This window comes from Indicator indicator, chromosome 11 (assembly GCF_027791375.1).
Source record: "Indicator indicator isolate 239-I01 chromosome 11, UM_Iind_1.1, whole genome shotgun sequence".
NCBI lineage: Eukaryota > Metazoa > Chordata > Aves > Piciformes > Indicatoridae > Indicator > Indicator indicator.
In genome coordinates this window covers 17,045,092-17,061,864 of record NC_072020.1, presented here as the reverse complement: position 1 = coordinate 17,061,864, position 16,773 = coordinate 17,045,092, and the positions used below count along the sequence as shown (strand labels likewise).

General features: G+C 50.2%; 1 protein-coding gene across 1 annotated transcript in view; it reads left to right on the top strand.

The window, feature by feature from the left end:
• The window catches only part of FAM171A1 (family with sequence similarity 171 member A1), a 74,869-nt gene that overhangs the window by 42,198 nt on the left and 15,898 nt on the right, over positions 1-16,773 (top strand). The window contains exons 3-5 of the mRNA XM_054384796.1: positions 3,292-3,384; positions 9,515-9,673; positions 13,763-13,939. Coding sequence (XP_054240771.1) covers positions 3,292-3,384; positions 9,515-9,673; positions 13,763-13,939 — 429 coding nt within the window. The remainder of the gene's footprint in view (positions 1-3,291; positions 3,385-9,514; positions 9,674-13,762; positions 13,940-16,773) is intronic.

Here is a 16,773-nt window from a genome sequence, read left to right as displayed (position 1 = left end):
GTGGGAGAGAAGAGCTTACCTGGAAAGCTGTGACCCTGTGCAAGGCATGGAAGGCCTGGTAGGTGAACAGTTGAAAATAATCTCCCAGTGCAGCACTTGAGGAAAGCAGAGCTGTGCACCTGCAGCCCAAAGGCCAGAGGCAGCCTAGGCTGCATCCAATGCAGCAGGGGCAGGAGATGGAGAGAGGGGATTCTGCTCCCCTGCTCTGCTGAGACCTCACCTGCAGTGCTGTGTCCAGCTATGGAGCACTCCACACAGGAAGGACATGGACCTCATGGGGCAGGTCCAGAGGAGGCCACAAAGATGATCATGGGATGGGAGCACCTCTGCTGCAAGAGCAGGCTGAGGGAGCTGGGGTTGTTCAGCCTGGAGAAAAGAAGGCTCCAGGCAGACCTAATAGCAGCCTGCCAGTACCTGAAGGGGCTACAAGAAGGCTGTAGAGGGACTGTTTGCAAAGGCCTGCAGGGACAGGACGAGGGGCAATGGTTTGAAATGAGAGCAGAGCAGATTTAGATTGGATGTGAGGAAGAAGTTCTGTACCATGAGGGTGCTGGAACACTGCAACAGGTTGCTCAGGAGGTGGTTGAGGCCCCATGCCTGGAGATCTTCAAGGTGAGGCTGGAGAAGGCTCTGAGCAAGCTGCTGTAGTGGAGGATGTCCCTGCTGAGTGCAGGGGGGTTGGACTGTATGCCCTTTGGAGGTCCCTTCCAACCCAAACCATTCCATGATCTGGTCCTTGCCTGTGAAATAAAGCCTGAGAAGACAAAGTATGGCATTGCAGAGCTTACCCCTGCTATAGCCACTCAGGGGAACATGTGCCCACTCTGGATCCATGCTTCAAGAGAAGTGTTTAAGGATTACATCAGGTATGATTAAAAAACATGGACATGTGGCTTCCAGGGAAAGCTGAGAAGAGCTTAATTTGTATTCACCAGAGAGAAAGCCCATGGAGGAATCTGATCAGAGTCCATCACTGCCTTCATGGGGAACAGGGAAGGGACAGGAGAACTAGCAGGCTCGTATGGAAAGATGGCTGGCTTGAGTGCTACCTCAGAGGAACATTGCTGACCTGCCCTCAGCTGCCTACTAGAACATGGCTGTGGTGGGATGTTCTTCACCAGGGATACCTTGACATGAGAACTGGCTGCCTTGGCTGTGTGTTTTCTAGAGTAGCACAGCTGTTGGATCTGAGGCAGTCAGTGATGGGTTCAGTTTTGGGCCCTCACTCCAAGAAGGACATTGAGGGGCTGGAGCAGGTCCAGAGAAGGGCAAGAAAGCTGGGGAGGGGTCTGGGGAAGAGGGCTGGTGAGGAGCAGCTGAGGGACCTGGGGGTGTTTAGTGTGGAGAAGAGGAGGCTGAGGGGAGACCTCATTGCTCTCACAGCTCCCTGAGAGGAGGCTGGAGCCAGGTGGGGGTTGGTCTCTTCTCCTTAGGATCACATAATAGAAAGAGAGGAAATTACCTGAAACTGTGCCAGGGGAGGTTAGGTTGGAGATGAGGAAAAATTTCTTTGCTGCCAGAGTGGTCAGGGATTGGCACAGGCTGGCAGGGAGGTGGCAGAGTCCCCATCCGTGGAGGTGTTCAAGGAATGTGCGGCCATGGCACCTGGGGACATGGTTTGGTTGATGGTTGGACAGGATGATCTCAGAGGCCTTTTCCAAGCCAAACAATTCTGTGATGAATTCAGGGAAGCTGTAGTTACACAGCAGTAAGACTGGATCATCACAGCAGCCTTCTGGCCTGAAAAACTGGGACTTTCTGCCTTTGTCATGCTGGGATTAGATTGGTCAGAAAAGCCCAAGGGAAGCATAGGAGTTATGTAGGCATTCTGGTCTGGCACATATGGAAGAAGATGTTGGCATGGTTTATGTTCTGAGCTCCCCAGGCTGTCTATATTACTGTGGCTTTCTTCAGACCAATTAAGTGTAAAGACAACCACAGTTTGTAACTCTGTAGCCTTGGTGCTACTTACACTGAGCTGTCTGATGTGTAGATGTGCTTCAAAGAAAATCTCAGAATGGCTCAGGTTGGAAGGGACCTCAGAGCTCATCTCCTCCAACCTCCCCACCATGGGCAGGGACACCTCTCAACTAGACTCAGCTGCTCAAGGCCTCATCCAGCCTGGCCTTGAACACCTCCAGGGAGGAGACAGCCACAGCCTCCCTGGGCAGCCTGTTCCAGAGTCTCACCACCCTCCTACTGAAGAACTTCTTCCTCAGATCCAGTCTAACCCTGCTCTGCCTCAGCTTCAAACCATTCCCCCTTGTCCTGCCTCTAGACACCCTCAGGAAAAGTCCCTCTGCAGTCTTCTTGTGGGATCCCTTCAGGTACTGGCAGGCAGCTCTGAGGTCCCCCTGGAGTCTTCTCTTCTCCAGGCTGAACACCCCCAGCTCCCTCAGCCTGTCCTCATAGCAGAGGTGCTCCAGCCCTTGGATCATCTTTGTGGCCTCCTCCTTGCTCACTCCAGCAGCTCTGTGTCCTTCTTCTGCTGGGGACACCAGAACTGGATGCAGGATTGGAGGTGAGGTCTCACTGGAGTGCCTTCAATCTTTGAGAGCTGCAGGCAGGACCCCTTCTTACTGCTCTTTTGGGCTAATTCTGGACATACTTCTGGTCTTCTGGATCTGAAGAACTTGACATGAAATGACCTCATGTTCCTCACTGCCCAGAGCTGTGTGTGTATATCCCCTGTAAGGGATGTCAGTGCTCAGTGCATGAGGAGGTCCTTGCAGGCAGAGTTCTTGCAGCAAATGCCAGTCCCATTTTGCATCACCCCTTGACTGACAGTGCTTTGCTCTGTACAGCTCTGGTGACTCAGTGAGGACATGCTGTGTTTCACAGCAAATTGTGCAGAGCTGTTCAGCAAACTTTATCTGTCTGTCTCCTCAAAGGATCTCCAAGTAAGTTTTCATCCCAGGCTTCCTATGGTGAGAAGCTCAGCCCTTGAACGGGGAAGGGATGCAGTCAAGCTTAGGGAGGGTTCACTCCTTACCTCTCTGTGGAGCTGCAAATGGTGACCCCAAACCCTGCTTTGCACTCTTCTGCACTTCAGCTACCCTGCAGGACTTGCAGGAGGCGGACTGCAGACCCCTGGCTCTGTGCAGCCCCTGCCGCTGTCCTGGCCATGGAACGCTTTGGTGTAGAAAATGCCTGTGGGTTCTGTCACACGTGCAATAGGATTTGAATAGCCTGGCTGTCCTGCTTGTACCAAACTGGGGAAGGAATGAGTGCTGCTGTTGCTGTGCTGACAAGAACTGAAGCCTGTCCCACCTAACCCCTTCTCTCCCGCAGTGTTCTCCTCGCTGAGTCTCGGCCTGCTCCCCGAACGCTCGGCCACCCTCATGGTCTATGACGATGTAGTCCAGATAGTCTCAGGATTTCAAGGTATGCTGCTGCTGTTTGGAAGTCAGAGCTGACATTGGAGTGCTGATCTCTGCCCCGTGGGGGAGGCTGGTCTGTCATGGGGAGCTGCTCTGAGTTCCCCAGGGAATGCTCCTGTGGGGGATGGTTTCACCAACTGATCAAGAGCTGAATTCATCCCTAAGTGGGAGTAAACAAGTTTGGACTTGGGTGTGCCAAGTGAGAACTAGAGGTCACATTTCTTTCACCCTGTGTTGGATGTTGGATGTTTTTTCATCTAGCCCCATTTAACCATCCTTGCAGCAAACATTTTCTGAAGTTCTTCCTGTCTTAAGAATCTTTTGGGTTTATTTTTTATTGCTTCCTACTGTGAATGCCTTAAATGTAGGGCATAAAAACCCCAGAACAAATCTGCTGTCTGCATTGCTGTATCCCCTCTGTAAACTTGCTTTTCTCAAATACTGGACCCCTTAGCAAACCCAGACACCACAGGGTGAAAGCCACTGAATTAGAAGAGTAAAATCCAACCCACCTTTGCACAAAGCAGCTGCAGGATCAGTCAGGTGAACACTGTACTTGCTGAAATGCACAGTCAAGAACCAAACATTCAGCTGACCGAGGGATCTGAGCTAACCTAGCCCAGCTGCTCTGATGGCTGAGGTAAGTCTGGCTACTAAGAGACAGGAGTGTTTAAAGATACCTTGGTGAGCCAAAGTAAGGGGATCCCCTTCCTGGCAGCACTCTGCTGTGCATAAACTGAGTCTTCTTCACCTGCATTATGATTACCGTCACTTCGTATTTGTCTGGTCAGTCCCAGGCACAAATCCAGGCTGGGTGCAGAATGTGTAGAGAGCAGCCTTGAAGAAAGAGACTTGGGCGTGTTGGTTGCTGACCAGCTCCCCATGAGCCAACAGTGCCCTCATGCAGCCCAGAAGGCAGCTGTGTGCTGGGCTGCATCCAGAGAAGTGTGGGCAGCAGGGCAAGAGAGGGGATTCTGCCCCTTGGCTCTTCTCTACTGAGACCCCACCTCCAATCCTGCCTCCAGTTCTGGGGCCCCATCACAAGAGAGGCATGGACCTGCTGGAGCGGGTCCAGAGGAGGGTCATAAAAGTGACCCAAGGGCTGGAGCACCTTTGCTATATGAGGACAGGCTGAGGGAGCTGGGGAACATGGTGGGGAGGTAGGAGCAGATGAGTTCTGAGGTCCCTTCCAACCTGAGCCATTCTGGGATTTAAAACCCTACCAGAGAGTTAACAAACAGAGCAATACCAAGGTAACCTTGTCCTGTCTGAGGGAACAGAATACAATTATGCCTTCCTGGTGTCTCTTTTATGGTTGGAAGCCACTCAGACACAAGAGGGCTTTTCATTAATGTTAGCACTGGATGAAACTGGAGCTGAAAAAGCACTGGTGGCATGCTCAGGAGGAGCTGGGGAGCAGCACAGCTGCTGTAGGTGTGTTCTGCAGCCTGAGAGCTGCCACTGTCTGATGGGGTAAATGAGGTGGAGGGTGCTAAGCCACCAGGGACACCAGCAGACAGCACATGAAAGCCCTGCCAGCAGCGTTCTGCTAGCAGGGTGCATTCAGGACTCTCATTCTTATGCAAATGTGCTGATATTATGCAATTAACTTAAAGAGAGCAATCTTTTCATGCTTACAGCTTCCTTTCTTCACAAAAATGGGGATGTTAAAGGGCTGGAGGGACATTTAACAGCCAGTGACAGTGTTTTTCACATCATCTCACCCCCCTGCCTTGAATTGATCCACTGTGTTCCCAGTATATTAATGTAACTGGCTCTGCTGGTAGAGCAGAGAAAGAGGATGAAAGAAGAATGTGGTATCCAGAGTACTGTTGTGCTGGTTTGAGGCCAGACAGATCGTCTCTTGCCCCGAAAGGGACAAAAGAATGACACTCACACAAACGGATTGGAGAGTGATGGAAAGTTTAAATGGAAAAGCAATTGGTGAAGCTACAGAGAACTACAAAGCATAGTGGCAAAGAGTATCCCAAAGCGTACAGAACCCCTCACAGAATTCCCAAAGGCTTCCCAATCCTTCCCTTCTTCCCACCTGAGGGTAAACCCAAACCCCCAGGGCTCTTTCTTCCCCCTCCCGCTGCTAGGCAAGTCTCAGGCTGGCCAGGTCTGAGACTGCCCCCCCCTCCATTCTCCTCCTGGCATTAGGCCTAGTCAGGCCTAAGTGGACTAGAGAGATACTCCCCCACCGTTACCCGATAAGAGAGGACATCTCCCAGGGGAGCAGAGAGGGAAGAAAGAGAAAGAGAACGGGTTTGCAGATGGATTTATAGGGTGCAGGATTTATGGGTAGAAATACGCCATTTCCTGTGTCCACCCCTATTGGGTGGGCACCCAGGACACCAGAGGTGTATCTCATGTAGCAGTGGCAGGGGGCACCCAGCCTAAACTGCCACAACTGTAAGAGTTGGAACTCTCAGCCTTGCCCAGTAAAAAACAGTTGGTGGGACCAGCCACACTCCTTTTCTTGGGGTTCTCTTGTGGTGAAGCCTAAGTGAAAGGCAGCCTACACGTTGTACCAGCGCTTGAATGGAGCCTCTCTAGTCTCTGTCTAAACTCCTTGTTGACCTAGTTTTGCTCTGTTACTCCTTCAATTTATTTCCCAGCAACTTTTCCCTGTTTCAGAAGAGCTGACCAGGAGTTCCCTTCGTGCAAAAGCAAGGGCAAAGCAGAGCTCATTACAGCAGGAACAAACTGGGAATGCTGCTGTTGGAAGCCCCAGCTGAAGGCACAGAAAGGCCTGTCTGGTACAATGAGTTACCAGTGGCTTTTCAATAATGAATCAAGCTAGCAGCTTCTTCTGCACTGGAGCAGCTTGCCTGTGTGGGAGCAGCCAGTTCCATTTTCCTGCTGGCTTTGCAGCCTGCTGCTGTGCTCCCTCAGTAATTGCGAGGGACGTGGCTGGCCAGCCACGAGGTCATCTCAGTTGGGTCATCCCAATCAGGAACAGGCTGGATCCAGCCTGCAGTGAATGGGAGCTGTGTGGGTACCCTCTGCCATCAACTCTCAGGGCATGAATTGAGGATGCTTCACATGGGACTTCACACAGATTGAAGCTCAGGGGCCAGCGTGGTCATGCATCCAGTGTGACAAGAAGTCCCTTACAGTCCTTACTCCTTGAGGTGGGTACATCTTCAGGTGGCCAGCTGGAGCTGACAGCATTTGAGTCATGGTCAGTGTGTTGAGAAGAGGATCTTTGAAGAAGACAAGATCAGTACTCAGTGGTCCTTTACCTCTTGTTACCTCTCCCTGGCCAGCCCTATGCTTGGGTTTGGGTTTTAGAAGCTCTTCAGTAGAGGAGCAATAAGAATCCACTCCCAGCCTTCAGTAAGTGCTGACTTGCTGAAAAATACTTGAAGGCTCTGGTCAGCACAAGCCTTTCTCTCCATTTTACCACTTCCAATTCCCTCAATAAGTCTATTCCCAAACATGCTCCCAAATCCTGGATGCCCCCTTCCCAGAGGTGTTCAAGGCCAGGTTGGATGGGACCTTGAGCAAGCTGGACTGGTGGGAGGTGTCCTTGCCCATGGCAAGGGGGTTGGAATTGGATGATCCTGAAGGTCCTTTCCAACCCAACCCATTCTAGGATTCTGTTAATCTATGAATCCTCTGTGACCTCTTCTGAGGGAGTACATTGTGTTATCTTGTATGAGTGGTGAGAGAAGGCAAAAGCCTTGGTAGCTGCTTCTCTCACAAGCCTTTTGCTGGTAGCTCCTGGTATTCTGCCCCTTTGAAGTCTCTTGCCCAGTTTGGGGAGACCCAACCAAAGGTCTGAGGGGAAGGCCAGGGTGACTGTCAGGCTCTGGGTGAATAAGAGTGTCAAGGAGTTAGATGTAGGGTGCAAATTGTCTACTCCACAGTAGTGTATTTTGTGGATATCCACTACCTACAGAGGAAGCTGCTTTGCCACCTCAGAGCTTGCATCCCAGCTGATTATTGCCCAGGTTTCCTGACAGGTTTGGGGCTCAGCCATTGGAAGGCTCTGTGTTGCCTGTGGGATTCAAGAACCTGAGGCTGCCTTTGAGTCCTCCCTGGCTGGTGAAAAGTTGGCAGCTCCTGACTCTTCCAGTGCTACACAGCAACCATTTTTTATGGAGAGCCCTCCCTGTAAACTGCTGCGTGACACTCAGCAGTAACTTTGCTTTTAATTCTTAGTTCAGATCTCTGGAAATACAAACCCAATCCTTGGCAACTTGAATAACTGATCTTACCCAGAGAGGTAGCAGAAGACCCCACCAGTCTGCACTCAGCTGTTAGTGAGAATCCCAGTGCCAGATCCTTTGTGGTTGCTTTTATTGCATTTTCTAGGTTGTTTTGTCAATCTGGGTTCTCATCCCTGTGCTCAGCAGTGCAGTCAGAAGCTCCCTGAGGCACAGCAGAGCACTCTGGAGAGGAGGCTTCCCCCAGTTCATTTCAGTCAGCTCATTTAAATGTTGTTTTCCAGTCAAGCCTGGACGTTGGGTAAGGGAGGTGTCTTCCCTTTCCACATGGGTCTTGTTTAATGACTGAGACACTTTAGGGGGGCTGCCAGTCTTGAGAGCCTGCTAGAAATACCTCTTTCAGGAATGAAAAGAGAAGGGTGATTTGATAGATATTTTTTTTTCTTGGAAAATTACCAAAGGAATGACAACCATCAGCTCTTTGGAGATGCTTGCTCACCTACCCAGCAGTTTTTGCTGGCCAGTGCAAAGTTTGTGCTGTGGAGTTTTATGTTTTCTCACAGTTCCAGCTGCTGCTTGAAAATAATGCAGGAAAATGTTCCAGGCTCCTGATTAATGGCACTGGCACTTAGAAAGCTGAGGAGATGTTCACAAGGGCTTGTAGTCATAGGATGAAAGGCAATGGATTGAGGCTGGAAGAGGGCAGATTGAAACTGAAGATGAGGAAGAAATTCTTGACAATGAGGGTGGGGAGACACTGGAACAGGTTGCCCAGGGAGGTTGTGGATGCCCCCTCCCTGGAGGTGTTCAAGGCCAGGCTGGATGAGGCCTTGAGCAAGCTGGGCTGGTGGGAGGTGTCCCTGCCCATGGCAGGGGGTTGGAACTGGATGATCTTCATGATCCCTTCCAAACCCACCCCATTTTATGAATCTTCCTCTCAGTGGAGTTATGTGGAACCTAAAAGCACCACGAGGGACTAATAGAGGCAAAGGAGCAAAATTGTTTTGAGTTGACATCTTTGAGCCATGTAGTCAAAGGTGAATTAAGACAAAACCCTTTGGCCTCTTGGTCGTGTGCTGTGTGGGGAGCGTTCTGTGAGCTGTGGAGAGCTGAATAGCTCTGGATTTACAAAGGGATTTGCATGTTGCACACAGGTCCTTGGAGATGGAGCCTTGCTGTGTGTTGCTAAACAGTGCTGGTGGTGAGCATCCACTGCAAAGAACTTGTTGACTTTATAAACTGGGCTTTAAATGAGACATGAAATGCCACAGTGCATGAAGTACTCTTAAATCATGTTGCAAGCAAAGACCTTTCAATTATCACCTAGTGATCTTGAGACTGTGCAAGACAGAGGAAGGAGAAAGCTCCCAAGCCAGTCATCTGCTTCTGGTTAGATCTTTGTGTGAGAAAAGAAGCAAACTTTTCATCCAGGCTTTGTCAAGTGAATCTTTTCTTGCATTTAAATAATCAGAGACTCTTATCTCAGCCCCAGAGGTAGTTCATGTGGCCACAGCTTTTTGAAAATTACACGCAGCAGTTAATTGGGACTTGGAAAATCACTTTCAAGAGTATCAACTGCTTTTATCTGGCTATTGCAGGAGAAACAGATCTTCAGCAAAGGTGGTGAAGTGGGTGCTTTCCTAAGCTTTCACATGTCCTGCTTCTGAGCTCAGCTTTGCTCATAAAAGAAGCCTGTAATGGAATTGGAGGTGGTCCAGGGAAAGATCCAAGCACTAGATGCCTTCATGATTTTGCTTGGGACTGCTTGTAGAAAAAGAATGGGAACAGCACAATGAATGTAAAAATGGTGGCTTTGCTTCTCTCTCCTTCTGATGTTCCTGTGCTCCTCAAGCTGCTGCAATTTATCATGAAAAGCCTCCCTTTGAATGTGCAACCCTAACCATGGGCACCTAAACACTCTGCCCACCTGGGACCAAAAATCACTTTCTGTTTGTGCAGGCGCACGGACCCAGCCACAGGTTCACTTTCAGAGGAGATCTGTCAGGTTGCCAGAGAACACCAGCTACAGTGACCTGACAGCATACCTGACTGCAGCCAGCTCACCCTGGGAGGTGGACAGCTTCCCTTATTTGCAGGGACTGGATGGGAATGGAACAGGTAAGCTGCTGCCCTGGCTCTGCTCTGCTTCCATCTTGGTGCAGGGGTTGGCTTTTGGCCATGTCACTGTTCCCATTCCAGCACATCATTGCAGTTCAGGCACCATGACAGGTTCAGCTGCCCTAGCAAAATGCTGCTCAGTAAGCAAGAGAGCAAGGTCTACTGTCCCTTAAAGGAGGCTACTGAACAGCAAAGATGAAGCACAAGGACATGGAACTGCTGGAGAGGGTCCAGAGGAGGCTACCAAAATGGTCAGAGGGATGGAGAACCTTCCCTATGTCAACAGGCTGGGAGAGTTGGGGCTGTTCAGCCTGGAGAAGAGAAGGCTCCAGGGAGACCTTAGAGCAGCCTTCTAGTACCTGAAGGGGCTGCAGGAGAGCTGGGGAGGGACTTTTGACAAAGGCCTGGAATGACAGGACAAGGGGCAATGGCTTTGAGCTGGAAGAAGCTGGACTGAGATGAGCCATGAGGAAGCAATTCTTGCCCGTGAGGGGGTGAGGCAGTGGAACAGGCTGCCCAGGGAGGTTGTGGCTGCCTCCTCCCTGGAGGTGTTCAAGGCCAGGTTGGATGAAGCCTTGAGCAAGCTGGGCTGGTGGGAGGTGTCTCTGCCCATGGCAGGGGGTTGGGACTGAATGATCCTTAAGGTCTATCCAACCCAAACCATTCCATGAATCTCTGAAGACTCCTTGGCCTTGGGAGATCAGGGAAGTTTGTTGAACTTGTAGTTGAGAGCTAAGTCTCCAAGAACAGAGGTTAACATAAAGTGACCAAAGAGGCTTTGAGCATGCCACAGAGTTCTTAACTTTTGTTTCTAAAAGTAAATGCTGTTTCTGTACACCAGGGGTTTAATGCTCTGTTCTTTCAGTGGCTTTGTTAAGACTTTTGAATCCAGCTTCAGCCAAAAAGGTGCCAAATTCATCCAGCAGCAAAGGGCAAACAAAGAAAATTCCTGGTGGAAACACAACCACTGCTCAGTTCAGAGCTGTAATACGTTTTTATGATGGCAACTGCCTGTTAACCCTCCTTCCACTCCTCATTTAGGCTTGGCTGAAATAATTGTGTAAGCTAGAGAAAAGCAGATGAACTGGGCACAGCAATCTTCAAATTCCCAAATTACTGAGGTGAAGAGAGGAAGAATGGTTTCTGTGTGTCCCATCTTGAGTTAGAAGGCAGGCAGTGGGCTGAGATTCAGGGCAGTGGGAAGCAGGGAAGCCTTGCTGTGCTGAGGGTAGCTGAAGCTGTTGAATCAGTTGCTTGAGGGTGTTTGCCAGAGTTAGTCACCTGTGAGGGTGGCCTAGCAGTAACTAAGCCTGCTTTGAAGAAGGCTAAAAGACCTCTTGAGGTGCTTCCCTGCTGCTTCTCAGGGTGCATTGACTTGTGATGTGTTGATCTAGGTGACTCCCAATGTGCACATCTGAATATCTCCTTTTCTGTTACAGTCAGAAAGGTGTCTGGGGCCTCACTCGAGCCCTTCTGTCTGTTCCAGTGTGTACCTCTCCTCCTATCTCCTCCTATCTCTCCATCATTTCCCTCTTCTCATCTTCAACCTTCGTTTTCCCTTGCCTTTCCATACTCAGACATGATCTGTTATCTCTTGATCTTTCTGCAGACAAAGGAATGCACTTGATCTCCCTTCTCTGTCTGCTTCTTCACCTCATCCCTTTTTATCTCTAAACCCAGAGGACAAACTGTTGACAATGTGTGTGGGATTCCTCTCTCCCAGGTCTTTCCTTAGTGCTTTGCAACCCAGCTTCCCACCCTTGATTTTATTCAGTGAAAAGAGGTCTTGCCAAGATTTCAGGTGATCATCTCTCATGGGAACTACACAACCAGGACATTATCTTTCTCCTGTGTTACCTCCTAGGCTCATGCAAAACGCATGGATGCACCCCTGGATTTTCAGTCTTCTGTGTGCTTGCATGATGGGAGGTTTGCTAGGTGAACTTGAGGCTCCTGGATTTTACTTTAAATAGCCTTCAGATAAAAGCATGCCACAAAAGACCAGCAAAGAAATGAGGTTTGAGAAACTGGAGCCTTGTTTTCTGAGTGGTGTAATCTAGACAACTAATCAAAAGTGTTTGTAAGTGCACTGCAGTGGAGTGGAAGGTGCCCCCTCTTTTTAATAGAGGTTTATCCTGCTGTGGAAACATGAAACGTCAAAATCCCAAACTTGGATTGGCTTCCTTTTCTTCATCTCCAAGGGAAGATTTCATCTGGACAACTTTTGAAGGAATTAGAAATGAGATCACCAGCTGCTGGGGATTTTGTAGCATTTCTGTTCCAAAAAGAAACAGAAAAATAGGAGCAAGATTGAGAATTCCAAAAAAACATCAGCAGTAATTTGCTTGAGAGATTTTGTAGTGTTCTCTTCTCTCTCTCTTCCTTTCTGTCCCCCCTCTCCTCTTCCCCCAGTTACTCCTCTGTTGTTTCAGTTTATTTCTATGTCTGCAGAGATGTGGAGAGCTCTTGTTCATTTCCAGCAACTCAGTTCTAGTATTCATCATAGAATTCCAGAATGGTTTGGGTTGGAAGGGACCTCCAAAGCTCATCCAGTCCAATCCCCCTGCACTCAGCAGGGACATCCTCCACTACAGCAGCTTGCTCAGAGCCTTCTCCAACCTCACCTTGAAGATCTCCAGTCATGGGGCCTCAACCACCTCCCTGGGCAACCTGTTGCAGTGTTCCAGCACCCTCATGGTACAGAACTTGTTCCTCACATCCAATCTAAACCTGCTCTGCTCTCATTTCAAACCATTGCCCCTTGTCCTGTCCCTGCAGGCCTTTGCAAACAGTCCCTCTGCAGCCTTCTTGTAGCCCCCTTCAGGTACTGGCAGGCTGCTGTTAGGTCTGCCTGGAGCCTTCTCTTCTGCAGGCTGAACACCCCCAGCTCCCTCAGCCTGTCCTCATAGGACAGCTCTTAGCTAGCTGCCATGAAGTGTGTTCCTGTTAGGTCTCCCTGGAGGCCATCCTTTTAACCAAATCAAATTTCCCATACCTGCAGCAAAGGACCCAGTTGGTTGCTCCCCATTGTTCCTGCTGGCTTGGAGCTGTTTGTTTCTTTATAAAGAGTCAAGTCTGATTTTCCTCTGATTTATTTTTAGAGCTCTTCACAGGTCACCAGATGTCACAAATGACAAGCAATAAATGAAAGCTGACATTTATTGAGTCCATTCCTGTTTGTTCTGTCTGTGTGCTTATCAATTTTATAGCATGGGGGAGTTTCATAAGCAGTGATTCTAATGTGGCGTCGTGACAGAAAAGAGAAGCATTCATCTTTGTCACGAGCACCTGGGGGCTGGGCAAGGTGGTGAGCTGAATGCTGCAGCACCTCTGCCACCAGGACAGGCTGAGGGAGCTGGGGTTGTCCAGCCTGGAGGAGAGAAGGCTTCAGGCAGACCTAACAGCAGCCTGTCAGTACCTGAAGGGGGCTACAAGAAGGCTGCAGAGGGACTGTTTGCAAAGGCCTGCAGGGACAGGACAAGGGACAATGGTTTGAAATGAGAGCAGAGCAGATTTAGTTTGGATGTGAGGAACAAGTTCTGTGCCATGAGGGTGTTGGAACACTGCAACAGGTTGCCCAGGGAGGTGGTTGAGGCCCTGTGCCTGGAGATCTTCAAGGTGAGGCTGGAGAAGGCTCTGAGCAAGCTGCTGTAGTGGAGGATGTCCCTGCTGAGTGCAGGGGCTTGGACTGGATGAGCTTTGGAGGTGCCTTCCATCTCAAACCATTCTATGATTCTTGCTCAGTGAATTTCTGAGGCCTTCAAGCCTGCCACTGGATAGCTCTGGGGCCATCCAACCTGCCATCCAGGTTGGATGAGGCCTTGATCAAGCTGGGCTGGTGGAAGGTGTCCCTGCCCATGGCAGGGGCTTGGAACTGGATGACCTTTAAGGCCTCTTCCAACCCCACCCTGTCTGTAACCCCATGTAGAATACAGAAGCACACTGCCTCTGCCTGCTGTGAGTTTGGTAAGGCAGGGAGGATGACTTCTGCTGTCCCTGGGGTAACACTTTGGTGCAGTACTGTGGTGCTGAACCAGAAGTGTGTCTGGGAAGTCCTGTAGTCACTGTGTTCATCCCTTCTCTTGGCAGGAAACAGCACCAGGTATGACCTCACCCCTGTCACTGCAGTCAGTGTCCACCTCCTCAACAGCGATGGGACTCCCGTCCCCGTGAACGGTCCCATCTATGTCACAGTGCCTCTGCCACCAAACAGCAACCTGAAGCACAATGCTCACGTTCCAGCCTGGAGGTTTGACCAAAAATTTGGTAGGTAACCCTCCTTGTGATTCCCTAGATGGCTTCATGGGTCTTAAACTAATGTCTGACTGCATTTGTTAATAGTGAGGTCTTCACCTAGAGATTGCCTGATGATCTCAAGAAGAAAAGGGCAGGGAAATGAGCCTTAAAAACAGTCAGCAAGCAAAAGTGGCAAGGACAGAACGACCACTCAGCCTCAGCTGTGCAGTGCATCCAGTGTTGTACCCTAAAGGGTGATGCTTATTGCTGTGAGCAGCAGACTTTCCAGAAATGGGGCAGTTAGGCTCTCTGTGGTTTGGTTTTCATTGCTAGCTGGTGTGCCCTGCTGCCCTTCTTTACACCTTCAGAGTGTGAAGGATTAAGGTGTCCATCAGTCTTGTCCTGGTGACTCCCTTTGGTTCCTGCACTGAGCCTGCTGAGGTGTGCAGCAGATGGCTGTGATGGAAAAGAAGGAAAACCAGAGGAATGGAAGGTGAGAAAGGTGTAGATGCTGTGAGGAAGAGGCAGGAGCCAGAAGTGTGGATCTAGGCAGGCAGTTGGTGGGGCTTTGTCCCTGCAAGGCAAACCTTCTGAGCCAGTTTCTGATCACCTCCAGGAGCAGAGCAAGGAGCAATCCAGCAGCCAGAGGAAAGGAGGAGAGGGAGGAAGGGAGCAGAAGGGGAAATGATGGGTTTGCTCCCTTCCTGCCTGTATTTGCTGAGAGGGGGCATGGCTTTTCAGACAGCAGGTCTGGAAATCTGCTGTCAGAAGCTGGCTGCACTGGAGAGTGAAGCAGTAGGATTTAATGAGGAGCAAATGTAATCATGGTATTAGATTGAGTAGTAGAGATAGGGGGCAAAGAATGGATTCAGGGTCCCCCCAACTGTGGAAATGGCACTCTTCAGGTTTCACTGCTGTCAGACTTCAGAGGCTTTACTGCTGCTTGGCTTTCAGGAAGACAGGAAGACTTCCTGACACTGCTTGTGACTGCTGAACCTAGGCACTCCTGGGTTCTCACTGATTCAAAACCAGACAGAAGCTTGCCCCATGCTTGCTTCCCACAAGAAACAGGCCCTCCATCCCCAGCCTGCCTCATGGCTGCTTACTCCCTGCTAGTAAAATGGCTCAGATTTGGACTGTGGAGTTTTCTCACTTGTGGCCAACCCCTGTACCTGTGTGGTGTGGCTGCACAAGGTCTCAGTGTGGGTTTTACTTCAGCATATGAAGAGCTTGTGGCCCTGATGTGTGCAGCAGATGTTAGAACAGATCAAAATGAGTCCCTTCATTAGTGTTGCAGGTTTGAGGCTCCCAATTTTGTCTGCATCATGAGGAACTGCTGGAGCACTTGTGTCACTGGGAGGGGAGGGCAGGGCATGAGGGCCACTAAACAAACTGCCTCTTTGCCAGGCCTCTTAGCTTCACAAAGCCCTAGAGAAAAATGTACTGAAGATGTCATGCCTGGGCTCCAGCTCACACCTTGCTGAAGTCAGCATCTTCCCATGCAGCTGAAGTTGTTGAACAAAGATGCATTGAAGCTGGGACTGCAGCATGCCAGTTGCAGCAGAATGTTGGCCATGTTCCAAGCAATTTAAATTAGAGTAGTCCTAATGTAATAAGTAGAGCAGCAGCTCTGTCTTGTGCAGGCCACATTAGCACCATAAGGGCTGTCTAACCAGCCATGTGTGGCATGGATGTGGTGGCACCCTGGCATTAACCTCCCCATGCTCTGCTTGGACATCAAAGGAAGGAGGGTGGATGAGGACTGAGATGACTCCATGCTGGAGAAATCCTTAAGTGGCAAATAAATTGTTGTAACCCATTTTCTGTGCCCTGTCAGGACAGGACCTCTCACATGAGTCAGGCCAATCCCAGCCACAAATCCAGGCTGGGTGCAGAGGGTGTTGAGAACAGCTCTGCAGGAAGAGCCTTGGGGGTGTTGGTTGCTGAGCAGCTCCCCATGAGCCAGCAGTGCCCTCGTGCAGCCCAGAAGGCAGCTGTGTGCTGGGCTGCATCCAGAGGAGTGTGGGCAGCAGGGCAAGAGAGGGGATTCTGCCCCTTGACTCTGCTTACTGAGACCCCACCTCCAATCCTGCCTCCAGTTCTGGTGTCCCCAGCAGAAGGACACAGAGTCCAGAGGAGGCCACAATGATCCAAGGGCTGGAGCACCTCTGCTGTGAGGACAGGCTGAGGGAGCTGGGGGTGTTCAGCCTGGAGAAGAGAAGGCTCCAGAGGGACCTTAGAGCTGCCTGCCAGTACCTGAAGGGATCCTACAGGAAGGCTGCAGAGGGACTTTTCCTGAGGGTGTCTAGAGACAGGACAAGGTTTGAAGCTGAGGCAGAGCAGGGTTAGATTGGAGCTGAGGAAGAAGTTCTTCAGTAGGAGGGTGGAGAGACTCTGGAATAGCTGAGTCTAGTTGAGAGGTGTCCCTGCCCATGGTGGGGGGTGAAGGGACTCTGAGATCCCTTCCAACCTGAGCCATTCTGTGATTGTGTGACCTCATTACTATGATTTTTTTTTTTTTTTAATCTCCCATTTCAGTGCCAGGCATGTTTTGGTCTTTCCTTGATCGATTTTCAGTGGCTTCAATGTTCACAGTTGATTCTGAAGATGGAGGTAATCCCAGAGATGGGAACTGTGCCTGTGTGAGCAGGCAGAAAAGCTGCACTTCCCTGGTGCATTAGCAGAGCAGTGGGGGCTTGGTGGTGCAAGCTGTTGTCCTTGTTTGAAGCCATGTGGTGGTCAGCATTGCTGCACCAAGTGCCATTTCTGCTCTGAAAAGCAGAAATCCTTCTTACTTTTACAGGAGGGAGTGAGGAGGGGACAGAAATACCTCAAATAGCTTTTAATCCTTAGAATCTCAGATG